We start from the raw sequence: 27,358 nt of genomic DNA on the forward strand, positions 1-27,358 counted from the left end.
GAACGCCCTCCCATCAGATGTCAAAGCGATAAATAATTACCTGACATTCAGAAGAAATCTTAAGGCAGCCCTGTTCAGGGAAGTTTTTAATGTGTGATATTTTAGTGTATTTTTTGTTTCTATGGAAGCCGCCCAGAGTGGCTGGGGAAACCCAGCCAGATGGGCGGGGTACAAATAATAAATTATTATTCTAATAATACCTAAAGGAAAAGCTTCTGGTTTCTTATGAAAAGTTATTTTCAGCATCCCCCCCCACCATTCATTATGGGGTCTGGTGTTGTGAACATCAGGTCATCTGTGATGAGCCCTAGTTTATAGGTTTTGATTGATTGATTGATTGATTGATTGACTGAATGTTAGTGACTACCATTTACCCCAGCAGGCCCTGCCATGCCTTATTGTCAACCTATCTGCTGATGGGGGGCTTGTTTCACAGCTGCCCCCTCTCTGGGTCACCTTGGATCTTCTTGGGGTGTGTAGGGTTGCCATCTGTCCTGTACAATACAGGCTTGTCCCATACAGTCATACCTCATGTTACGTTTGCTTCATGATACGTTTTTTCAGGCTGCATCCCGCGGCGACCCAGAAGTACCAGAAAGGGTTACTTCCGGGTTTCACTGCTTGCGCATGCGCAGAAGAGCCAAATCACGCTTCGTGCATGCACAGAAACATCAAATCACGCCTTGCACCTGTGCAGATATGGCGCTCAGTTTGCGGGCTTTTCATGTTGCAAATGGGCCTCTGGAACGGATCCTGTTCACAACTGTATTTAAATGTAAAATGCTGCATCCTGTATTAATACAGTTTTGTTTTGTATTTCAGGCCTTTCTCTCCCCCCCCCCCGCCAAATTAGGGGTCCTCTCCAAATGCATGTGTTTGAAAAGCTGTGTGAAAGGTCATGCATTTAAGCTCTGGGTAGCCAAGGGCAGACAGATTTACAAATTCATGCGTATGTGTGTGTGCGCCTGCGCGCGTGACACAATTCAGAGAGGACCTCCTTTTGGGCTGCAATAAATTGTCATGGGTCGCTTTGAAGTCACTTCAGCAGCAAAAACCGTTCCCCAACCGCCCCGCTTTTTGCAGGAAGGAAGGTGGCAAACCTCGGTGCGGGGCTCCAAGACCCAAACCCACTCTCATCCCTCCGAGGAGGGGAATTAAGGACTCGGCCAGTAGCCCATCTAGTACAGTACACTCCTCTTCCATTGCCTAACGGGATGCCTGTGGGAAACCCGCAAGCAGGACTTTGAGCACAGCTTCCAGCAACTGGCATTCAGAAGCATTGCTTGCCTCCGTCGTGACCAGTAGCCGCCGACAACTTATTTATCCCCCGTGAATTTCCCCAACCCTCTTCTAAAGCCATCCAGGTTGGTGGCCATCACTACCTCCTGAGGGAGTTTAGCTGCTTCTTTTTCTCCCCACATTCAGTTTTCTTGAGTGTCCCAGAGATCCAGTGTGAGGAGAGAGGGAAGAAACACGTCCTCCGTCGATTCCCCTCTGTCACTCTTCTCTGAACCTTTCAATTATATACACGTGTGTATGTCTGTGCTTGTATAACGTGGCAGGGGGGACACTTTGGGTACCCCGCGAGGGCAGCCAGTCCCCTCAGGCGACGAGGAGGACCAACCGCTCTTCTCCCCTCAGGGGCTTCCCGCCCTTTCTGAGCCATTGCTGCGTGCGAGACGTGACCACCGCGCCGCCAGCCGGTGCCCCGTTTCCCCCACCCACTCCGAGATTGACGCGACCCTCTGAGCCAATGCTCGGCGCGGGTGACGCTGCCCGGCCAATCCCGAAGCCGGTGGCAGGCGGGGCTCCAGTCGACGCGCTCCGGTCGCCACAGCGCTAGCTCGTCCTCCCTCCGCCTCTTTATCTTGCTGCCGGTGAACGAGGAAGAGGTCGCAGTTTGTTTGCTCCTGCTGCGAAAATGTCTCTCTCCAACAAGCTCACCCTGGACAAAGTGGACGTGAAGGGCAAGCGCGTGGTCATGCGGTGAGCTGCTTTCGCTGCTGCTTTTTCGTCGTAGGCCTGCACCGCAGGGCTGGGTGGAAAACTTGGTAGCCTGGGGTGGTGGGCGCGGAAGGAAAAGCGAAGCATCTTCAAGAGGGTTTGGCGGAGGGGGGGAGGTTGGCTTACCTGTTCGCATTTATATAAGTGCAATGTGTATCGAGGTTTTCAGTTAAGTGGTGGCAAAGCAAGTGATGTAAGAATTAGAACGTAAATGAACACAAACCGTTACGGGTTGAGTTTATTTTTATGGTGACGTTCACTGAGGCTTTCAATTAAGTACTGGCGAAGCAGATAATGTTAGGGGGAGAAAAAAACAGTTGTATTTATATCCCACCTTCCCCAGGCCCCTCCGAAGAGATCTAGGTAGTTTTCTCTAATCTCATTTTATCCCCCCAACACCCCTGCGAGGTAGGTTAGGCCGAGAGGCAGCGACTGGCTCAAGGTCACCCAGTGATCTTTATGGCTGAGCAGGGACTTCAACTCTGGCCTGCCAGAGGGCCTACCTAGTGCAACACTTCAAACACTACAACACAGTGACTTGTATCTGCTGCTGAACTTTTCAGCCATCACAGAATATTTACATGGCATATCAGTTCCCCCCATTTGCAATGGCATATATCTACTTTGGGGTCAAAATAGCCTTAAGGCCCATAGTTATCTACGTGGGAAGGAGCAGTATTGTGGAATGATTAGCACAAACCCATTACAGTATAGAAAAGTGGTAAAGCGCTGTCCTTTAGGTGCTAACCATAAAGCCACAGGAACACAAAACCATAAAAACTCTAATTTCTGTTTTAATTGAGATGTTACACATCTTATGCTGTGTATTCTGAACATGGTTACTTATAAATAATTGAACACAGTGGGGACAAGATTATGCTGTTTGATTCCAAATCTGGGAGAAGTGGACTGTGATTATGTTTTGTAGGACTTCTAAAAGGAAAGTATTAACTTATACTAACAGTGCTTAATAATCACTGTACAAATCACTATACAAGTTGCTAATACAGGATGCACATAGTAAACCTTTTTCCGCTTGCAGGTGCATATTTTATTCATAGCTTGTTGGCTTCTGTGGCTTGTGTCACTAATTTCAGTCCCACCCTCAGCAATAAGACTCTGAGAATTGCAGTGATTCCTATCAGGCACAGGAAAGCAGTTGTAGGTGGTTCCGTTATCCAGAAGTAATACTGAGCTCTCTATAGTCAATTAAACGAAGGACAACTTCAAAGCAATATCTTAATTTTCATTTCAGCATCCCTTTGGGTGTTGCAAACTGCATAGAACTATATTTTCATGCATAGTATATTATAATTTCAGAAATGTGCTTTAATTAAGCTATTTATTTCAACTAATATTAAAGAGGGCTTTTCATTTAGTCCAGCATTTGATTGACAGGGAAGGTTGTAAATGCCAAACTATTCCAAGCCTGGCAAGAGATCATAGGTGGGGGCTGGAGTCTAAAATCCAAGCTAAGGAATTGTATGCCTACAGAGCATAATCAAAATTAGAAGAGGGAAAATCAGTTGCATCTAAACTTTGTAGTACTACCTTATTAAAAGCAGAAGTCGGTCAAACCAGAATTTTGAACTGGGGGGAAGTACTTTAATTTCAGGTATTGAGTTCTAAGCCTCAGAAAAAGAGTTTAAACTGCCATGAAAAATTTGTTATGAAATAGTTTGCTGCTCATACCACATGTGTGTGAGTTTTTTTTGTCTCCAAACCTTGTATATGTGTATTATAAAAGTCTCCAGTATCTTTTTTTTCAAGGTCATTGAGGTTTAGCAAAGGCATTTCATTTTGTTATTCATATTTCAGTTTCTTCCTTGAAGATAATGACATTTTATCTCTTAAACCTTTGTGAAACTTTCAGTGGAACACTTTCACTTTTCTACATTTTTTATACGTCTATCCCAAAGGCTTGCATTACCAAGTGACCTTAATGTCATGGGCACTTTTTCATTCATACCCTGCTTTTCTAAGCATCTTCCATTGTGGTAATAGTTGCCAGCTTGCAGTCTGGTCACTGACTCCACCTTTATTCACTGTGAAGACACTTGTGCTGCACACAAACTAAGGAGATTGGTGAGCAGAGCCTCCTACTTGATACCCTGAGTAGAGATGTCCAGTGGCCTGTTTGTGTTTATGCAGGCCAATGGATACAACTATATAGGTGCAAAGTTCAGGCAGGGAAACTCTGGCTTTTATCATTATCTCCATTGGTTCAGTGTTGTGCTCTAAATTGCCACCTGATTTATAGCTGGATGACTAGAGCATCAAAAGCATGGAGCTTTTTATTTATTCAATTTGCATGCCACCCTTCATCCAAAGATCTCAGGGCTGTCCACAGCATATAAATACAAAATAAAAACATACAATACATAATAAAAGCTTACCCATTATATGCTGTGGCCATCAGTCCAATTCTCCCATCTGTCCTCCACATTTACCATCTAACTTAATGATAGCAGAATGTTACATACCAAAGCATGTTATTTATGGAGAAGCCTAGAAAAGAAATGATTTGCTCCTGCATTTCTTTTGTGCCTTTGAAACTTGGGGAATGTTATTCTAAAATCTTACATTGAGTAGAGTCAGCATGTTTCCTGGCACTACCTTTTCCTATGTTAATTGCTTAAAACAAAATCTAGTCCTGTTAATCGTAATGTGTTCTGTTCTGCCAGTTGCTATATTATGCAACGAGACTTCCTGTCTCCTTCAGCTTTGGGGCACAGCATGCTTTGTAGAAATGGCTTCTGAGGCTCTTCCTGCTCTTCTGTCTGTTGGGCAGGCTGCATCATGCGGGCGTTTGCTGAGTAATCTCCCTGCGTAGGCATGTGAGATGAGTGTTTCTGGAAGCACCGTTTGCTATTGAATCTACGTTTTTTGTACAGTGCTGGCTGAATCAAGCAGGCCTCTTATAAAACCCAAACCTTGTATGTGGTTGCTAAATGTTTGAGACAAATGCTTCCTAAATGTTATGTGCTTGTTTTTGACATCCCAGATGATGAGAGACCTAAAGTTTTGTTAGAATTATCTTTTTTAATATAAGTTTTATTTTATAATATTTTGCTAGAATTGCCAAGCATCTGTGATCAGGGAGATTGTATATAGCACTTAAAATAGTAGTTTACACAAAAGTGGGGCAGTAGATAGATAGATAAATAAATAAATAAATAAAAGGTAATTGCAACATCCCAGAGTATTTAAGTTGGAGAGAGAAACAGTGGTTGACCCAAGGAAATCATACAAGCTTGAGAAGTGACTTGATCCTAGATTTTCTGTACAGTATAAAAGTCCATTGCTTTAGTCACAGCCAAGCCTCTGGTGGTGGTCTTTGATCTGCAAGTACTTCAGATGCAGTATATGCTGCATCCTTCCTGGATTATTATTATTTTACAACAGTATAGCTAAAGCAGTTTGTGAAGGAAAATAAGGGATTATAACAGATATTGAAGATGATTGCACTCCGTGTTTACCTTGCCTGTAAAACTCATATTGTGTCTAGGTGGCTTTTGTGCCTCTCAAACCCCTACCCTTCCTGGTTATGGAATGGGTATTAGAACATTTTTCTCCTATTCTCTGCCTTACTCTTTGAATTCAACCTTTGCTTTCTAGTCAAGGGCATCGCTGTTAATACTTTTGATAACTTAGATATTCATAACTGGTCACTTTTATTTTAGGCCAGGGGTGGCCAACCTATGACATACCCACAGGTATTGTTGGACTGCAGCCTTCATCATCATTGGCCGTGCTGACTGGAGTTGATGGAACTTGGGGCCCAACAACATTCTGGTGTTCTAATTCGCATAGTAATGAATTTCTAAACTTTTGCCTGCCTAGAGGTTGAATAGTGGCAGAAGCCTCCAGCAGGAAATATATCTGGCTTATATAGCCTTGTTCATGAGTGTTGAAGCTGTCTCAGCATGATTTACTCATTTGCAAAATTTCCTTTTTTCCCAAGGAGCTCTTTGTTGTGTACATGGTTCTCCCTCTCATTTTATCCCCACAACAATCCCGCAATGTGAATTAGACTGAGATTGAGTGACTGGCCCAAGCTCACATAGTGAGTTTCATGGCGAAGTGGAGACTTGAGCCCTGGTCTCCTAGGTCCTAGTCAGACACACTGATGATTATGCCATGCTGGCACAAGTGGATTAATTCACTCAAGCAGCCTCTGAAACAGGACAGCTCTTGCAAAACCCTTTTGCAAGCCTTCTCCTTTTTTGCAACAGTTTTACCCAAAGTGATTCAGCACAGTTAGGCTTTTCCCTTCGCATGGTCTCTTTGCTCCACCACTGCCCCCTGGTTTTGAAATTTATATTCCTGGTATAGAGAAGAGAGGTTGCACGGATTTGAGAGCCTTTGAGTGCTGTACCAACCAACACAGCAGGGGAAGGGAATAGTGCAGTAATACTATGACAGCTGTCCCTCTGCACTCACCCCACCTAAGTGCAACTTTTGCTGCAGCTCCTTTTTGAGTATCTTGCCTGTTTTGAGACATTATCAACAGCGTCCAGTAATTAATGGTGTTTGTGTGAACAACTACTTGCACTGAAACATTTCTGTCCCTTTTTTAGGGTTGACTTCAATGTTCCAATGAAGGACAACAAAATAACCAACAACCAAAGGTAAGAGTCCCCGCAAATTTCAAGTAGGACATATGCTTAGTCATTCCTTGCTTAGTGATTCTAGTAAAAGAAAAAAGTAATTTACTCATATGAGGTTTCAGGACTGATGCCCTGGCATTTCCAGGTAAGATACTGAGGTACTGATGATGTGAAACATGTCTTGGGCTCATTCTGTCCTGCCAAGCTAGATTTAGGGCCATAGCTCAGTGGTAGAGCATCTGTGTTGCAAGCAGAAGTTCCCAGGTTCATACCTGAACGGTATCTCCAAGTGGGGTTGGGAGAGACTCCCTTCCTACAATCCTGGAGAGTTGCTGCTAGTTAGACAATACTGAATTAGATGTACCATTTGGCTGGCTTTGTATAAGGCAGCTTTCTATTTGAATCTACTGCTAGTCAAAGTTGATATCAAGATAGCCTCTGATTAAAGGCAGCTCATCATACCAGCTTCATGTTTCCTGCTAATGCTGTGCTAGGCTTGAGGGGCTTGAGCAGGAGAGGTGTGTTCGAGACCATTGGTCTCCTAGCAGCTCACACTTGCATTGTACTTTAGGAAGAGAGGCCTCTCCACACACCTTTTTGAATTTGACCACTGCTGGTGTATTGTTTTGCCTTCTGTTGGCCAAGAGGAAAGAAAGGGGCAAGATAGGACCAAACAGGGAGAAAAACTTGAGGCAGGATCTGCACTTAGGAGCTCTGTGACCTGTCTCCCTTGAAGCAGGTCCCCTCTTGCAGGCTGTGGTTCCAGTAGCAAGAAGCCCTACTGACCTCTGTAACTGTTGGATGTGCCTCTTTTTCTCTGGATTGATATTTTAAAACAGGATTAGAAATTATTTTATTGAGAATGAGGATAAAAACACTTATCCACTGCAGAACATTCATCCCAGAGTAGCTAACTAGGCATTGCCACAGCCTTTTCTTTTTAACACAACCACCCAAAAGGGGCTATATATTATTTCGACTTGCATATTCAGCCTTTCTGCATTTTGAGTAGTTATTGCACCAAACGGATAGTCTGTGCACCAAGCAAGTTAATGGCTGCAAAGATTTTAATGGTATCAAACTGATCCATCTTTAACAGGACTAGTGAAACATTTGTTACAGTCCCACACATGGTAAAGTGATAGTGACCAAGGCAGTTTGTATTGTAGGGAACAGTTAATGTGGTGTAGCAGCTGAAGAGGGAGAATATTTCTACCTTGGTGAGGTAGGAATGAAGAGGTTAATGGGATCTATTAGTTCCTGATTCTAATAACCCTTGATTCTGTAGCTGATGTGCATAATCTCTCCTTTAAAACCATGATCTGTTGATGTAGCTTAGATGCCGCAGGAACTGCTGTGGGAACCTTCTGTTCTTCTGTTTTCGTTGCAGAATCAAGGCAGCTGTCCCAAGCATCAAGCATTGCTTAGACAATGGAGCCAAGTCTGTGGTGCTGATGAGTCACCTGGGCCGGCCTGATGGGGTTCCTATGCCCGACAAATACTCCTTGAAACCAGTAGCAGCAGAGCTCAAAGCTTTGCTAAGCAGGTATGGCACAATGACATTACAGACTGACTAGAAAGAGGTGCTTTGAATGATAATTTGTTGTGAAGCGTTCTTATAATTGGTAAACTGAAGCTATACATTTATCTGGGAATTGTCTCCAGGGATGTCATGTTCCTGAGTGAGTGCGTGGGTGCAGAGGTGGAAGCTGCTTGCGCCAATCCTGCAACTGGCTCAGTCATTCTTCTGGAAAACCTCCGATTCCATGTAGAAGAGGAAGGGAAGGGAAAGGACGCTTCAGGGAACAAGGTGAGACATCTTGTCTTGTGTTCTGCTTTCTCTACTGCATCACTTCTGGGTGCTTAAATTGTGCCACTCTCATGTAGATGTTTCCACAAAGTTACTAATAGTTCATGCTCTCAGATGGCGTTAGAGTTAGAAAGTGATACATGCCACCCCAATCTCCCAAGTGGTGAGAGAATCCAGGGGTTCTAGGTGATTCTCCAAGGTTCAATTTTCTTGGAATGAAGGCCAGCAGTGACTGTGGTGTCCTTGGGATATATGGTTTTATTTGGATCAATATTGGTATCATTCATTTTATGCAGGGGTTATGTTCAGGGGGTGACATGCATACACCAAAGCATATGTATACCAACCACCCGCTTGGAGTTGCCCCCACACAAGCAATCTATTATGTGTAACCCTTTTCCATGATATGGTTACAAAGACAACTCGGAGCAACTAGCATGAAGAGATGCTCAGCTGAGCATTTAAGCCTAATATGTAAATAATTCACAGGAGATTGATGATATGCATATAAGTATAGAGCAGTGCATGAGTGCTGATTAACCATCTTGTGTCCAGAGTATGAAGAAAGAATGCTGGCTAAATAACTAAAATCACTGTTAAAGGCTGTGGTACCCAAAGCGGGTGGCACTGTGGGTTAAACCACAGAGCCTAGGACTTGCTGATCAGAAGGTCAGCGATTCAAATCCCCGCAATGGGGTGAGCTCCCGTTGCTCGGTCCCTGCTCCTGCCAACCTAGCAGTTCGAAAGCACGTCAAAGTGCAAGTAGATAAATAGGTACTGCTCCAGCGGGAAGGTAAACGGCGTTTCCGTGCGCTGTTCTGGTTCACCAGAAGCGGCTTAGTCATGCTGGCCACATGACCCAGAAGCTGTACGCTGGCTCCCTCGGCCAATAAAGCGAGATGAGCACCGCAACCCCAGAGTCGGTCACGACTGGACCTAATGGTCAGGGGTCCCTTTACGTTTACCTTTTACCCAAAGTGGATGGTACTTGGGGTGGGGGTGCTAATAGGCAGTGGACTGCTGGAGGTGTAAATGACTATCAGACTTTGAAAAAACTAGTATCACTGGATCAAGATCATCAATTTGAATTAACTACACTAAATAATTTTAATTGGATTTTGAATACATGTGCAATTAATTGTTACCGCTTTGAATGTTACTGGGTGATTCTCTTCCTTAGTGGGTTGTGCAAACCACTATTTTGAGTACTGCTTTTTATAGGTTAGGGTGGGGAGTTACTGGAACCATAGGGTTGGCGGTCTGAAATGGTTTGGGAAACACAGGTTTAAGGGTATGTTTTTGCAGGAAATATCTTCAGCAAGAGCATGTGAGAAGCATGTTTCCCTTCTCCGCTCAGTTAATGCTGTGATTTGTTCATAGGCTGTTTGAACCCTGTTAACTGAGACTGGCAAAACCTTTGAATCCAGATGCCACACTCTGCTTGGGCAGCCACTTGGGTATCCATACCTCTTGACATTTTAATGAAGGTCGCCATGACCATTTGGTTTCTTTTCTTAGCACCTCTGACCCTATTAAGACTTGAGTCTTGGCTCCCTTTCGATGCAGCCGCAGTGATATATAGTACAGTGTCCTTTTTTAGGTTGATACAGAACACCACACTGTGCTATAAAAGCACATGCAAATTAACTTCTCAAGATGAAGAGCTTGAATTTAGAGATTCCAGCTTCAGCCTCTTGGCACAATCCTTTCGTCCTCATCTCCCGTCGAAAGTAACTGTCAAGTTACCTTGCATTTACACTTTTAACACATGTTCCCATGGTCCCATTTTTTTCTTAAGACCCTGGCTTCCCTTTTTGTTGTCTACCTCTCTTCTATTCTTGAAATATTGGGGTAGTATTGCCTGTATCACTGAAATGTAATTATTTACTTGCAAAAATTTCTGTGCTGCCAATATTAAGAAAAAAGATTGTGTTGTGAACAGCATAAAATAAGTTATAGAACTACTTATCAGGAGGAACAATCCTCAGTGAATGTAGAATACTTGGAATTGCCCATTTGGGTGCAGTTCATCTTTTGAGAGGATGTCCACCTTAAATTACAGAAAAGCTAAGTATTTGCTCTTGTTGTGCATTTTAAGTATGGCTTGTTTCTCATTGTTTGCCAGCTTTAGTATGTTACCTTGGAGAAGCAACAGGAAAGGTGGCTGCCTCAATAAGCCTGAGCTGAATAAACTGTAGATGCCTTAGAAATGCTGCAGCAAACACTTAAGATGCATTGCGCCTATGTGCTGTGCTGGTGACTGAATCAGGAGCTAAAGGAGAATGGATTGCACATACTTCCTATTCTGCTAGCTGCCACTGGCTGTAGTAGAGGCAGTTAAACTAAGTACATAAAGCTGATCAGCTGAGGAGATGAAGCAGCAATTGATTGTATTAGTTTAAACCAATAATAATAATAGATTTTTCCCCTCCTCAAGGTTAGAGGAATGCTACAGATCAGTACTGCCTATAAGCAACTGTTAGTTGGCAGTGTTTCCTACTGCTTCCGAGTCTTGAGACAGGATTATTTTTAAGATCCCTACCTCCACTGCCATATGAGCAGAGGCTTTGTCAGGTTGAACTGCACAACTCAACCAAAGCCGTACTAGATAGATATTTAATTATTTATTTCATTTATATCCCACCTTTTTCTCCAAGGAGCTCATTTAATCCCTGCAACAATGCTGTGAGGTAGGCTAGGCCTAGTAGGGATTTGAACCCAGGTATCCCAGTTCCTAGTCTAACCACTACACCACACTGCTTCTCAGTGTGTTGCCGGCCAAGAAGGCTGAAGAGAGCTTGCTTATTTATTTATTAAACTAATTGGTTGCTTAACAAGATAACTCAAAAGCATAGTACCTACATTGAGACCAGCATAAAAGAAAAAACCAAGAAAAATCTAAAAGACAACCCTATTTTTAAAAGGCAATATTAAAACATCCCACTCTCTGAAGGAGGCTATAGTTAATTAAAAGCCAGAAAAGAAAAACTTTCTTTGTGTGAAGCTAGCAGTTCAAAAGCACATCAAAGTGCAAGTATATAAATAGGTACCACTCCGGCGGGAAGGTAAACGGCATTTCCATGCGCTGCTCTGGTTCACCAGAAGCGGCTTAGTCATGCTGGCCGCATGACCTGGAAGCTATACACTGGCTCCCTCAGCCAATAAAGCGAGATGAGCACCGCAACCCCAGAGTCAGTCATGACTGGACCTAATGGTCAGGGGTCCCTTTACCTTTTATGTTATGGTGCCGGACAAGTCTCATCCCACAAGCACAGAGCCACCACTGAAAAGGTCTGTTCTCATGTTGCCATCCTCTGGACGGGGCACCTAAAAAGGGCTTCAGATTATCATTGCAAGGTCCAAATCGGTTCATATGGAGAGAGGTGGTCCTTGATATACTGAGTCACATAAGACTTTAAGAGCTTTGCCCCGTTTTTAATGGGAGAGTTAGCAGGCAGAGTCTGTTTGCCTTTGACTAGTTCAAAATGTGATTGCGTTGTTGTTGTTTAAGTTGCACATATACTGTGTGCATTCATTCCGGTTCATTAATAAACTGTTTTGCTCTTTCAAGAGGCAGAAGGCATCCGTTCCTAATTTTTTTATAATGAACATTTATCAGAGTAGAATCTGCACCCCTTCCAGAATGGCTTTCACTAGCCCAGAAAAGAGAAGAGCGCTGATCTTTGCATTGAATGAGAACCACCTTGTGGTGGAAGCAATATGACGAGCTGTTCTGCTGTACATAGTTCAGAAACAGCACAGAAATGTGGCCCATTCTCCTAGTGAACTGTTTTGAGGTTTCATTGCAGTCAACCTGTATAAAGTTTGCTACATAAAATAAATGAGACAACCTGTACAAGAAGTGCTTAATGATGATGGCATTTTAAAGAAGCTTAAAACCCACCTGTCTTCCTTATTTTTTTGTACTTTTCATATGTACTGCATTCACTTTCCATTTTTTAAATACTGCTGTCAAGATGAGAGTTTACATGTGTGCTCAGAGGCATTTAAAATACATCTTATACCAGGAGATCAACTGTTGTGATTACTGGATGAAAAGGTTCCCTACCCTGCCCAGGAAAAGCTCTTAACAATTCTATTTAAACAGTGATTTGGTGGCTTCTAATGCCCATTTGTAGAGTAACTAAAACTGGTGAGTTTTTAATTCTCTTTCTCTTCCCAGATCAAGGCTGATCAAGCAAAGGTTGATGCTTTCAGAGTGTCACTTTCTAAACTCGGAGATGTTTACATCAATGATGCTTTTGGAACTGCACACAGAGCTCACAGGTATGTAAGCCTCTGCCTTTTATTTTGTCATGGCTGGGCTTCTGTCTGTTTCAGAGACTGGCTTTTAACAAAACACACATGCTGCTTGAGTGTTATGAATCCTCAAAGTGCTTTACAAAGAAAAACGCATTAACATTATCAATAAAAGACAGTAAAAACAGGTAAATAATAAACTAAAAACAGATTGAAGCACATGTAACTTCTGCAGGACTAGATGGGCTCACCTAAACAAAAATGTTTTTAAGATGAGCTGGAAAGAGTATAGTGAAGGTACCTGCCTGATATGAGTAGGCAGGGAGTACCAGGGTATAGGTTTTGCCACACTTAAAAGGTAAATTTCTTACGACAGCAGAACCTTACAACACAGAGAATTATGTGGCACCTGTAACAGCATCCATTCCACAGAACTTTAGGTTTGGATTCCCACCATTATCACAGAATCCTTTCGATCTTTTATGAAATACACAGTGATATTTGCTTTATTAACAATGTATGATGATGATTGGTTTATTACGGCCATTGGCCCATATCTAAAAACAATACATCAAAATTTATCCATAAACAATACAATTTAAACAGTTCCAAGTTAAAACACCCCTATAAAACCAATTTTACTTCAATTAAGTAAACTATACACAATAAGCTCCCTCTATGTCGACCGCAATTCAAATCCCTCAGATTTTGGGGGATATGCGTCTTAGTTCTGACACTTATTGATGGTTCTTAAGTTTGGCTAAGCTGTCAGAGTCATACAGTGATCAATTTCTCCTCTTATGAAATAAGACATTAATCAGGTATCTAGCGACTGCAAGGGATCTACTTGAGTCTTCGTCGTTTAATAAGTATATTATTTGGGCTTCCTGAGGTCTGTCAGCTATTCTCGATAAATATGGGGCCAGAAACTTGGACCGTGAAGCCGAATGTATAGGACAACAGAAGATTATATGATATAACGATTCTGTAGATCCACTTTTACAGTCACAGAGGAGTGAGATCTGTCCGTTGGAGAGTCTGTTACCCAACACATTTGATGGGAAAACATTGAATCTAGCCTTTATAAAGGCGTACCTGTGCATCACCACAGATAAGGTAGTTAAATAAGATGGAAGCTTCGTTGGTGGTGTTAAGCCAAGGTTTATCGGCGAACAGGTGCCACCACCTGTCGCAATATTAAATTGTAAATCAATCTCCTCTAATTTGTGAGTTATAATTCTCTTGGCAGAAATTAAATCCAATTTTAGTAGTTCAGATGGAGATAGCCCTAAGGACACAAGTTTCCCATGTATTATTTTTGCCCAAGGGCTAGGGAAGTCGTCTCTCCAGAGACACTGTATCAAGTGGAGATTTGGAAGTTTGTGCCATAATGCCAACCAGTAACAGAGGATGCATTTCCATAATGAGGTTTCTAGAGATGTAACATTTAGTTCGAGACGTATAGCAGTATTGCCTACACACCTGGGTAATTTTAGCAACCTTCTTAGCAGCTGGTTTTGGATTACCTCCAATTGGGTTAGATTAACAAAGGACCCCCATATTGGGATTGCATATGCTATTGTTGCAATCACCTTTGCCTTGAAAACTTTTAACACTGATGGAATATGGAAAGCCCCATCTGAAAAGAAAAAACGCAGTAGCGCAAAGGAAAGGGCTTTAGCTCTATTTAATACATATGCCAGATGGACCTTCCAGCCCATGTTGTGTTGGAGAAGGACTCCCAAGTATTGAAATTTAAAGACTTGGTCGATGGCTTTTCCGTCTATTCTCCAATTATAGGTTTTTCGACTCTTGGTGAAAATTAAAACTTTGGACTTGGCATGATTAATTGTAAGAAAATTTGATTTGCAGTAAGCATCAAAAATTTTCAGTGCCCTCCTAAGGCCTACTCTTGAGAAAGATAGGATCACTGCGTCGTCTGCGTAGAGTAGAAGGGGGCAACGATATTGGGCAAGGCGAGGGGCATGGATCATTTCTTGAGAATCTATCAGAGGCGCCCTCATATCACTTATAAATAGATTAAAAAGGGTCGGAGCAAGGATACATCCTTGACGGACACCTCCATTGATGGTTACTGAATTTGAGAGGTCACCGGCCGGAGTGATTCTCACCCTTGCGGCTGATCCGTCATGCAATTTAGTTATTAGCCACAAAAGTCTTTTGTCTATTCCCCATCGTGCTAATTTTCCCCAAAGTAATCCCCTGGGGATGCTGTCAAAAGCGGCCTTTAAATCAATAAAGGCTGCACAAAGTTGGCCTCTATTTGGGGCGGAATATTTCCGGGCAAGGTGGTATAAAACTAAGACATGCTCAACCGCTGACTGATTGGGTCTAAAACCAGCCTGTTCAGGCCCAATCAGGTTGTTCTCTTCGGCCCACTTAGTAAGCTTAGTTAACAAGAACCGTGCATATATTTTCCCAATTATTGACAATAAGCTGATATTCCTGTAATTTCCCGGGTCATCTGTTGAGCCCTTGTTATGGATTGGAATAATAATCGCATCCTTCCATATTCTTGGAACCTTCCCACTGTTGTTTACGGCATCAAAAGTAACGGCCAGGATTTTCGCCCACCAGTGTGCATGAAGTTTTATAGCTTCCGCCGGGACTAGGTCAGGACCGGGGGCTTTTCCAACTTTGAGATTGGAAATGAGTCCGTGGATTTCTTCCGGGTCAGTGGGTGGCCAAAGAGGGAGCTGCTCATAGAATCCATCGATTGTATTAATATTAAGGTCTGGTAAGGCAAAATAGTTCCTTAGAAATGATTCCCAAACTGGGGCAGGGATAACGGTTAGTGGGTAACTTTTAGATTTTCTGTTAACCAACAGCCAGAATTTTCGGGAATTACCGGTATTTGAGGCAGCTATAAGTGCATGCCAGCGGTTCAGTTGCCATTCCTGTTTGGCCTTTTTTTGCACATATTTGTAAGCTGATTTTGCCTGATAGTACTCCTTGGGAAGCATAGTCGCCCCTGAGGCTTTGTAATCATTATAAATAGCACAAAGATGTTGTTTGGCTTGTTTATTAACAATGTAGTATTGTTTGCTTTATGCAATGAAAACAGCTTTATATGGGCTCAGTTTTCCTCAGACTGCTGAGTTGTATATTCTACTAAGCAGCTGCATTACATTGACACCCAGTGGGATGAAAAATTTTGACTGCCATAGGCCTTAGGTAAAGGTACCCCGCCCATACGGGCCAGTCGTGTCCGACTCTAGGGTTGTGCGCCCATCTCACTTAAGAGGCCGGGGCCCAGCGCTGTCCGGAGACACTTCCAGGTCACATGGCCAGTGGGACGAAGCTGCTCTGGCGAGCCTCCACCAGCGCAGCACATGGAAACACCGTTTACCTTCCCGCTATAAAGCGGTACCTATTTATCTACTTGCACTTAAGGGTGCTTTCGAACTGCTAGGTGGGCAGGAGCTGGGACCTAAAGACAGGAGCTCACCCCGCCGCGGGGATTCGAACCGCCGACTATGCGATCGGCAAGCCCTAGACACTGAGATTTTACCTACAGCGCCACCCGCGTCCCTCGCCATAGGCCTTGGATACTCCTTAATTCAGTTTTGAAAACTAAGTTTGCCAAGGTGTGAGAAGTGTGTTTCTGTCATGCAAATGTTTTAAATCTATATCCTTTGTCAAGTTGCAGAAATAACTTTCAGGTTTTGCCATGCAGCCTCTAAAAACCACCCTTCATTTAACAAAGCAAAACTCTGGTGATGGATCTTTTCACTTCCCTTTTCCCAGAATTTCACCCAGTAGCATAAAATGGGTATTCCATATTGAAAATGTTAAAAAAAAAAAAAGTTCCTTACAGAATCTGCAGGTCATGTGCCTGTTAGATCAGAAAAAAAGATCTGGACTTCTGTTATCTCATAACCTAAAAGTATCTAGATGGAAGAGCTCAACTATTTTTGTGATACAAGCCATGGTTTAATTTCTGAGGTCACACAGTGCCACGAGTATATGCAAATGCGTGGCTCATTTAAGACTATATAGAACCTTTATTCTCAATAGTGATGAAGCTCACCAGGTGGAGAAGGCTTCTGTGGTGTATCTTTGTGTTTTATGTTTGCACTTTTATTTGCTAACAAATCAATTTTTTTATGTGGACTTCTGAAGTAACATGCCTTTTACACAGTTGTTTATTCGTTGCTAAAAATTTGCACAGTTGTGGACTTGAAGGGTTTTGTAGCATCCATACATATAGCATCAAAAACAACAGTGGAACTCATTTTTATTGGCTGATTTGTATATTTTCTCTCCAATGTAACAGTTCCATGGTAGGTGTCAATCTGCCTCACAAAGCTGCTGGTTTCCTGATGAAGAAAGAACTGGAGTATTTTGCAAGAGCTCTAGAGAAACCAGAGCGACCCTTCCTAGCAATCCTGGGAGGGTAAGGACAAAATATATTTGCCTTTATTGTTGTTTGCTTCTACCTTTATATGAACTTGTAACTAATTGGTTTATTGTGCAATAGTTTTACCTTCCATATTTTCAACACTATGTCTATTTCAGTAATTCTTTTAAAAAATATTTTTAAATTTTATTAAATGTGTAACAAACAAACCTGAAGTACCCCCAACAATCCAACAAAGGGTGGTGGTGGTGGTGGTAAGAAAAAGCTTTTGAGCATGATTAGGTATAAGATAAGGAGAAAATATTAAAAGAAATTTGTGCAAAAAAGGCAATATGGCAGTATTCCAAGATAAGACACAGCAGATCAGAAACTCATATATTGTAATCAAAAACTACACCACATGAAATCACATTTGGATAAGATTTGCCTGAATGTGTTGTTAAACTACAAAAATGGGCCCACGTCTCCTCCAAGAACCTGAAGTTGGTGGGTCAGTTTCTCTGATGTGGCTATAAATAAGGTATTTTCAAACCAGTTCATAATAGAGTACATAAAAGAGTAGAGTACAGTCAGTGCATATTGTGTCATGGGCCAAATCAGCATGTCTGTGTGTCTGCCTGTGGCTGACCTTTCCACCAAAGTTTAAAGTACAAACATAGTCCTTATTCAGCAGTGCTGTGTGTAAATTGACACTGCCTGTCGTTATGCAACTATGAGGAACTGTAGCTGGATACATGTCAGCTCCTACAGCTTCCAAGAGGCATAGTTTGATGATGTAGATGTAGATGTACAGTCTCAGAACATGCAGTCAGATGCCAGAATTCTATATGTTAAGCCTAAAATGCTGTTTTTGTCTGGAATATCCCCCCCCCCCCGGGCTTTGCTTAGAAAAATGAAATTGGGGTTTTACAAAGCATTTTTCAGGGTTTTGTTTTTTTAAGAATGCAGATTGTCACAAATGTAGTTATACAAAATCATAATCCTCATGCAAATCTCAAGGACTGCATTGCAATTAAGATTTCATTCTTATTGTGCACTGCTTTGAATCTTCCTGATTGCCCCAATTACAGCTTTCAAATGTGTATGATAAAGTACAAAGACCTGAGCTGCTTTGATGGCAAAATCTTTCTGTTCCTTTCTTCCCTGCAAAAACAAAGCAAGCTTTTGACGCTGAGCAAAGGCCTCCCTGTGGGGGCAAGCATGCAACCATGAATAATAGGGAACACACAGTAGCCTTGCAGCTCTTGACTTGACCTATCTCTGTTCATTTGCTGTGCTGCTGCTACCAAAAGTCCATTAAATTTCTCAATGGTGTTTCCAAAGGCCAGCCTTCCCTGTGCTGACTGGGAATGATGGAACTTGTAGTCCAAAACGCAGAGTGTGGGAGCAAGCCTGCTTCCCCCAGTTTTAAACATGTTGTACCAACTCAATTCATAATGTTAAAAACAGTAGGTGTGCTGTTTTAATCTCTTACCTAAAACTGCAGTGTGTACTGTTGTACCTTGGCTCCTGAACAGAGTACAGTACAGTACAGTACAGTTGTACCTTGGCTCCTGAACGCCTTGGAAATCAAACGTTCTGGCTCCCGAATGATCAAAACCAGGAAGTGAGTGGGGGTTTTTTGGAAGCCAAACATTCAGTGTGGCTTCCGCTATTGTTTCCAGCATGTCTGCACAATCGGAAACCAATCAGAAGCTACGCCTTGGCTTCCAAACATTTTGGAAGTCGAACGGAGGTAGGATTGTAGACACTACATATGGTCAGCCCATTATTATGGGTGTCAAATGAAACCAGCTGGTGAGAAGATGGGTGATAAATTCAATAATTTATAGAGCACTTGCTTTGCATAATAAAAGTCCAGTCTAGTCCCTATGATCTCCAAGTAGGGCTGAGAGAGAACGCTGTTTGAAATCCTGGAGAATTCCTGCCAGTCCTTGGAGAGTATACTTTGCTAGATTGACCAGTGAATATGACTACTCTGACATTAATTAATCCATGCTAGTCATTTCCTGTGTTCCTATTAACCAGTGCTACCAGTACAGTTGTACCTTGGTACTTGTTGAACGGCTTGGTACTCTTGCGTTTCGGCTCCTGAATGATCGAAACCTGGAAGTGAGTATTCCGGTTTTCAAACTTTTTTTGGAAGCCAAACATCCAATGCAGCTTCCACTGTTGTTTCCGACACACCTGCACAATTGGAAGCCAGTCGGAAGCCGCGCCTTGGTTTCTGAATGCTTCGGAAGTCAAATAGACTTTCGGAACACATTCTGTTCGAAAACCAAGGTATGATTGTAGTGCATAATGTCTTTTAGAAATAACTATTTAGAGCATTTTCAGCCAAAAAGGTTCCCAGAGTGACTTACATACAATCAATAAAAACAAGACAGTGCCTTGTTCAGAATCCGGTTTTTTTTGGGGGGGGGAGCAGCACACTAGAGTGGCCAGCTTTGGAGACCCTGGGTATTTTCCTTCCCACTTTGCTGCAACTTTTCCTCTTTTGCTTTGAGTTAAATTGCTTCATGCTTCTGTAAAATGAGATGAAATCCTAGTAACATCCAATACTTAATAAATGTTGGATACCTCCTGTAGTTCTTGTGTTTATAGATACACATTCAAATCAGTAGCCAAACCTTGATTTTTTTTCCTCAGGCAGGGGTGGAGAGTGGGCTTCTAACAGTTGTAACTTTATCCCCTTTTTTGCTTTAAGAGAATTATTAGATTATCATGCATATGTATCATTACATATGACTTCCTCATTGATCAATTATGTATTTGTTCTCTGATTTATTTTTCTGTATTAGCTACTGATAACAAGTGAAACTTGGCAATAGTAGGCTTGTCTACAACCCTGCTAATAAAGTGGTGCATCAACTCACATTTTTTTCTTCTTCCCCTAACCTCTCTCTGTTCATCAGTGCTAAAGTTCAGGATAAGATTCAGCTGATCAAAAACCTGCTGGATCAAGTCAATGAGATGATTATCGGTGGTGGAATGGCTTTTACCTTCCTTAAAGTGCTCAAAAACATGAAGGTATGCAACCTGCAGTGTCTGCTATATATAATTTGGGTGATAAAGATGCTTATTATGTTTCCTTGACTGTTTCTTTATAACCTTTCCCCAAGCTGGTGTCTTCCATGTGTTGTGGACTGCAACTCTCATCTGCCCCAGCATCATATGGCTGTGATGGCTGAGGCTGATGGGAATTGTAGTTTGAAACTTCCAGAGAACACAAGCTTGAGGAAGACTGTTCCATATGTGCAATCTTAATTGACAATAGTTTTTGAACTGCATTCTATGGCTTAAAATTTGCTAAACAGATCTGCATGCAAATTCATGAGCAAAATACCAGTAAATCATGTATAACAGGACATTGGATTTGGGGGCAGGCCAGGCTGCTGGTAAAATCTCTGGCTGTTGGCTGTAACTTAAACGCTCAGAGGACAAGCTGAAAATGCTTTTCCTGCAGCTTCATGTAGTTTATCTGGTGTTTTCTTATTTATATATATTTAACATAATAAAGTTATGGGATGCGGGTGGCGCTGTGGGTTAAACCACAGAGCCTAGGAATTGCCAATCAGAAGGTCGGCGGTTCGAATCCCCGCCACGGGGTGAGCTCCCATTGCTCAGTCCCTGCTCCTGCCAACCTAGCAGTTCGAAAGCACGTCAAAAGTGCAAGTAGATAAATAGGTACCGCTCCAGTGGGAAGATAAACGGCGTTTCCGTGCACTGCTCTGGTTTGCCAGAAGCGGCTTAGTCATGCTGGCCACATGACCCAGAAGCTGTACGCAGGCTCCCTCGGCCAATAAAGCGAGATGGGCGCCACAACCCCAGAGTCGGCCACGACTGGACCTAATGGTCAGGGGTCCCTTTACCTTTACCTAACATAATAAAGTATACCAACAAATGCCAAATAGAAGTAGAAAGAGATTTCTAGAACTAAACATAATTTGGATTTATTTAATTTATTATGTTAAGACTTTGTAGTGAAAAAAAGATTTTCATTACAAAGTCTTAACACAATAAATTAATATCACAAGGTTCCAAGTAATACAAAAGGATTTACATTATCCTGTTCTTTATTATTCTAGTACATTATAAAAAGACTTCATTTCTCTATGAAGACATTTGTTTGTTACCTGCCTTCTTTGGTTTTCACTATGTAAGCTTAACCATGCTTACTTACTATGTGCCTCCAGTTATACTTCAGGCACCAGGCAAAAACATTCCTCTTCACCCAGACCTTTGGCTGATTGACATCTAATGCTCTTTTAAATGTGTTATGGTAGGGGGGATTTTTGTTTTTTTCTTATATTTTTAAAGTATTTTGTGGGTTTCATGTTGTAGCTTTATGTTGTGAACCGCCCTGGGATTTACAGGTGTCAGTATACAAATTTAATAAATAATAGTATCAGGTCCGAGGTTTTAGTTATCAATTTATTCAGGGTTGATTTTCTTGATATCTTTCCCCCCGCCCCGCCCCCTTCTGACAAATAATAATCCTGGCAGCAGTTAAGAGGTTGCATTAATTCTCTGTCCTCTGTTAGTTACAGTTTCTTTAACATACCCATATTATCTGTTGATGTTACTTGGATTTAATAATAAAAAATACCTTGCTTTCAAGATTCTGATTTGTTTTGTAGCAGTCTACACAAACATCTGTAGATAGCTACATAGTACATTGTCTTCTGCTTCCAGATTGGCAACTCTCTGTATGATGAAGAAGGATCAAAAATAGTCAAGGACCTGATGGCTAAAGCAGAGAAGAATGGTGTACGCATCACTTTGCCTGTTGACTTCGTCACTGCAGATAAATTTGATGAGAATGCTAACACTGGAGAAGCCACTGTGGCCTCTGGGATACCTGATGGATGGATGGTAGGTTTAACTCTTGATTTCCTGCAGATGTTTTGGATTGCAGCTCCCATCATCTCCAGATAGCATAGGATTGATGGGAGATGCAGTCAAAAGCATCAAAGGGACCCACATGGAGAATTCTGGTTTAAAGACTGGGGAGAGGTTGGGGGGGTTGAGGAGCTCTTCTATTTGTTTGATCTTTCTGGTGCAATGGCTGAACAGCTACCACCCTCCCCTTTTTGATCCTAGGGTTTGGATTGTGGTCCTGAAAGTGTTAAGCTGTTTGTGGAAGCAGTGGGCAGGGCCAAGCTGATTGTATGGAACGGTCCAGTTGGTGTCTTTGAGTGGGACAAGTTTTCTAAAGGAACTAAAGCTGTGATGGATAAAGTTGTGGAAGTTACATCCAAAGGCACCATCACCATCATTGGTAAGAGCCACCATTCGTTGTCTTCTCCAGTTCAAATGAATAGTTTTTCAGTCTTTTGGAATACTTGATTTATTTATTTTCCCTTCATAAGAAGGCGTAAGAAGTTGCCTTATACATGGTCAGACTCTGGGACCGAGCTTTTAAGCCAGTGGTTCCCAAACATTTTGGGGCCACTGCCCCCTTGGTTTCACAAACTCATCCCCAGTACTCCCTGTCCTACCCTAACTGATTAAACATTATTCAGAAAAGCAGATTCTACAACCCAATAACAAAGATAGTAACAATGGAATTCAAAATAGTAACATTAATTGCGCATTTATTCAGAATCCAACTAAAGCTATTTAACTGATGAACTTGCTCCAGCCTTTCAAAGTCTCATTGTCATTTTAATCTCCAGTGAGCCCCTTGCCTCTTAGCACACACTCCAGCAATCCCTTTAGTGCAGTGGTTTTCAGCCAGTGTGCCCCTGGGGTGCCTTGAATGATATTCAGGGGTGTTGCAGGCAGCTCTGGCCTCTGTCCCTCTTTCCTTCCCTCTGATGCCCTCTTGCTTTTATGCCTCCCAAAGGCTTGCACACCTGTTTATTGCAGCAGCCCTGCCCATAAGTTCCACAGGTGAACTTGGCATTTTTGGCAGGCACCAAAAAGAGTATGGCAATGGCTCCTGCCTGATGTCTATAGGCAGGGAGTTCCAAAGTATAGGTCCTGCCACACTAAAATGCCAGTTTCTTACGAATGCAAAAAGTATTATGTGGCACCTATCACCATGCCAGTGTATGGGGTAAGGCGACCTCACAGTTAAGCTTCCAAATTATGCTTCCAAAACCATTTTCAGGTTCCTTGACTGTGTTTTCTTGAACAGGTGGTGGAGACACTGCTACATGCTGTGCCAAATGGAACACCGAGGATAAAGTTAGTCATGTTAGCACTGGAGGTGGTGCCAGCTTGGAACTCCTAGAAGGTAGTGTGTGTTTTCCTCCCTCTTCCTTAAAGGTGTCCAGGGGATTAATTTTGTTTGTATGCTTTTTTGTACCTAGGTCATGCTTACAGCTACCCACACACATGATTACTCTTCAAAGACCAGAGCCAGGTGGCTAAAGAAAATCAATGTCATGTTATACTACTGTTTGTTTCTTTAGAATTGTAAAGTTGGAAGGGACCTCAAGAGTCATCTAATCCAATCCCCTGAAATGCAGGAATCTCAGCTAAAGCATCCATGACAGATGGCCACCCAACCTCCCCTTTCAGCACAAAGGCTCTCAAGAATAAACAGATGCATACAAATACAATAATATAAAATAATGCAAATACAACACAAATGAATATACAATACAATAAAAATAAATCTTAATATTTCAAAAGTATTGATACATTCATTTTCCTGACAAAAAGGCAGCAGATTATTCCCAGTGAAAGACTTGAAAGCAAGAGAGAGCAGGATGAGCAGCTCCTCCTAAGGTTCTTGAGCATGCACATGGGGCAAGACAAGTAGAGTAGCTGGTGCCTGTGATGGTTCCAGCAGACCCCACATAGGGACCATTTTCATGACAGCTGCAGTTTTGCATAATGATGGTGACCAGAAAAAGGTCTACATTTCTCAAGCGACCCAGGACATAATTTCTGGCCACATGCCTTGACTAAACAAGGGGGTGAAACTAATGTTTACTATGTGCCCCCCCCCCCGCCGCCGCCGTCAAAAAAAGGCTTATGCACTTAACCAAATTCATTGCCTACTCTTTCACCAGGCTCGCAATTCCAGGACTAAAGATTTGCAGCTCTTTAAAAGAGCTGTCTATAATAGAAACAGTTTAGAAAATTGCTTTATATTGAGTCAGACCCTTGATCCATCTTAGCAATGTTTACACTCACTGCCAGTGGCTCCCCATGATCCCAGCCCCACCTGGAGATGCCACTGGGGGATCAAACATGGGGCCTTTTCCATGCAAAGCAGATGGTTCACCAATGAGTGGATTGCTGTCCCATGTCAATTTACTCAGTGTTCAATCAGCATTGTCAATGGAAGTTTTTTGTGGGTGCTGTTGTTTCATGAATGACTCTTGGGAGCTTCCTCTGGTAATTAGCTGTTTCTTAATACATGTACATTTTCCAAACCCTAGTGCCTTCCCCCTAAAAAAGAAAGAAGCGGCACTGGACTCGTCAGCTGTTGTTACCAAAAGTTATGTTCTGAAAGGGCTTTGTTTCTGTTGCCTAGGAAGTAGTGGAGAAAGGAAAAAATGCAGACCAATAAAAGGAGACCTGCAATGGTATACACACCAAAGGAAGATATTTTGGGAAATGTAGGCTTTGCTAAGTGGCACTAAACTTCAGAGTTTTAAATTGCACCAAACTCCTTTTCATTAACTGTAGAAGAATTGTTAGGCAGCTTCAGACTGGGGAGAAAGGAATTGGATAAAAAGTCACAGATTGCAGAATTTGTTTAAAAAATAATTTTGTATTGGAGTACATCAAGCAATACAATAAAAATAATGGATTTTACAAATACAAAAAAGCAGTGCAGTATATCTGGAGGAGACTTAGGTAAATAGAGTACTTAAGGCCATTTGGAAAGCCAAATTTCACAATGTACCATGGATAGGAAATCGTGTGTGTCTGTATTCATTGTAAATAAGAGAAAAGTGAGTCTAACCTACCTCACAGGGTGGTTGTGAGGATAAAATGGAGAGGGCATTGTCCATCTTCTATCCCCACCATGGAGGACAGAGGGGATAGAAAGGCAATAAATGATAGCAGTGACCTGCGTTTGTCAAAAGGCCTTGCTCAAAATCTCACTAAGTGGCTTTTAGACCGGCTACTGCTGCCTTATTCTTACCCCCAGCCTGCCCCAGAATGATAATAGGCCTCTTTAAAAGCTTACTCAGAGGGTGCTCATGGAGAGCTTTCAGCACTTGAGGCAATTTTAATACTTTATTATCTGTCCACCTTCAGGACTGTGACTGTGCTTTCTATACAGATCAGCATTTAAAGTTTTTCACAATCCTGACTAATACCCCAGCAGCAAACTTAATGATATTAACTAAGTTGCACAGTGCAAGATGTGTATCAGAAATTCAGAGAAAAAATAAAATAATCTTAGGGTTTTATGATGCAGCCCCAAGCATATTTATCTGGGAATATGTTTAATTGAATTAAAAGAGGCTTACCTCTGAGAAGTCTGGCACTGGATTACTCTGCTGCTCTGAAAAGAACTGTTTCTGGTTCTATGTGAAAGCACCTGTCAATTAAGCTTTTAAACCTATTTTAGTAGAAAGGTGAAAGTGTTGGCAGAATTATGGCACGATCCTAACCACATCTACTCAGAAGTAAATCCTGTTGAACTATGTGGGGATTAGGATTGCAGTTTTAGACTGTTGATGGGTTTCAGGCTTTGTAGATGTAACATCTCTGTTAACCTTTATTGGGTACCAATTAATTTCTGGGCAGAATTCAATGTGTGGGTATTTTTCCTTTTCATTAAAAAAACACTCATATGTGTTCTGGGTCTTTTGTTCAGCTCAAGAGCTGCATTCTCCTGGACAGCCTTCCAAGGGCCACATGGAAATCATGGGCAGCACCTGAGGCAAAACTGGGTGGAGATATTCATAGAAATTTTGCTTCTATGCCTTAGGCTAGTTGCTCTACACACACACACACACACACACCCTTTCTATCCTCCTTCCAAGAAAACAGACTGCATTATCAGAGCTCAAATATACATTAAAGTCAGGCAAAAACTCTGAAGGAGGGTGTGAAGCAGAGGAGTGTAGGTGTGTGGCCGGGGGGGGGGGATGCCCAAGAGTGAGACGAAGGCTGGGAAGAATGACATTGGGCCCCCTGTCATGTATAATACTATTATTTGTATGCTGCCCTTTCACAAAAAGAATCATGCGCAGATCTACAACCACACAAAAAATTGTCCCAAAATCAACCATCATGAAAATAATCTCATAGCAACATAATAGCAAATATCTATCAATAGCTAAAATAACAAGGGAGCTTGGCAGTTTCACCTTGGTCCTATGAAGACTCCTGTGATGTTGCTTAAAGCTTCCAAAGGTGCAGGGGTGTGTGATTCCTTGACCACCAACACACACACTGCAAGTCTCCAATCTGAAGGAAAGGTGGGGTACAGAGACTCTAAAATAAATTATTAAAAATAAACTATATTTTATGCCATTAAAATTTAAATATCGCTTGACTATAAAAAAGTCAAAAATCTGAAGGCTGTTTACAAAAAAATAAAAACAATTATCAACATTTTACCCCCCATTTAAAACCTTCCACATTAAAATAACAATAGACTGAAGACAGGTTAAAATACACATCAACTTTCTGAGCATCTGGACAGGCTTGTCTAAACAAGAATGTTTTTAGCAGATGCCAAAAAAAGTACAGGAAAGACACCTGCCTGATATAAGGCAGTTATGAAAGTGTCAGCCAAAGCCAGTTTCCATGTACCATCCTTTATAAATTCTTTATAAATGTGTTAAAAGATGTTCCATGATCTTTATATGTGTTTGTCTCTCTTACGATGTGCAGGTAAAGTTCTTCCTGGTGTAGCTGCTCTGAGCAACGTGTAGCAGCAGCAGATGAGAGCGTGGGATGAATAAGAGCTCCCCCCTGACATGTTCCTGTGCACAGCCCTTAAAGCAACCACTGCAGCGCTTCTGTATTCGTACTGGCAGCAGAGTCAGATAAAGTAACCTGGAAGATTTACAGCAGCGTTAAAATGGCTCTTGTCTGCAGTTTACCTGATGTTGACTGTTGCCCCACCTGAATTTAGTGTTAAATGGTTTTTGTGATATTTAGAGTGGATATATTTATATATTTTTGCCTTCTTACCAAGGCCAAGTTCCCCTACTAGTTGTCAGTACCTCAGAGCAAGTTTCTTTATTCAATCTCAACAGCTTGTTTAGCTACTGCTACTTCTCACCTTTGCACAGTACCACAAGGTGGAGGGAAAATACAGATGTCAACTGCAATGTTAGCTTCTAAATAAATGTTTTGAGATGCAAA

The 27,358-nt window shown here is 42.0% G+C and overlaps 1 protein-coding gene across 1 annotated transcript; it reads left to right on the forward strand.

Moving 5' to 3' along the window:
* The first annotated feature begins 1,805 nt into the window (after nucleotides 1-1,805).
* PGK1 (phosphoglycerate kinase 1) lies at nucleotides 1,806-27,358 on the forward strand. Its single transcript, XM_081897904.1, has 11 exons — nucleotides 1,806-1,986; nucleotides 6,585-6,635; nucleotides 8,005-8,160; nucleotides 8,280-8,424; nucleotides 12,608-12,711; nucleotides 16,982-17,101; nucleotides 19,981-20,095; nucleotides 21,761-21,940; nucleotides 22,169-22,346; nucleotides 23,208-23,306; nucleotides 26,882-27,358. Exons 1-11 carry the CDS (start codon nucleotides 1,922-1,924, stop codon nucleotides 26,920-26,922), a joined length of 1,254 nt encoding a protein of 417 aa, XP_081754030.1. The 5' UTR covers nucleotides 1,806-1,921; the 3' UTR covers nucleotides 26,923-27,358.

The sequence above is a fragment of the Podarcis melisellensis genome, assembly GCF_964234715.1.
Source record: "Podarcis melisellensis genome assembly, chromosome: Z".
Lineage (NCBI taxonomy): Eukaryota > Metazoa > Chordata > Lepidosauria > Squamata > Lacertidae > Podarcis > Podarcis melisellensis.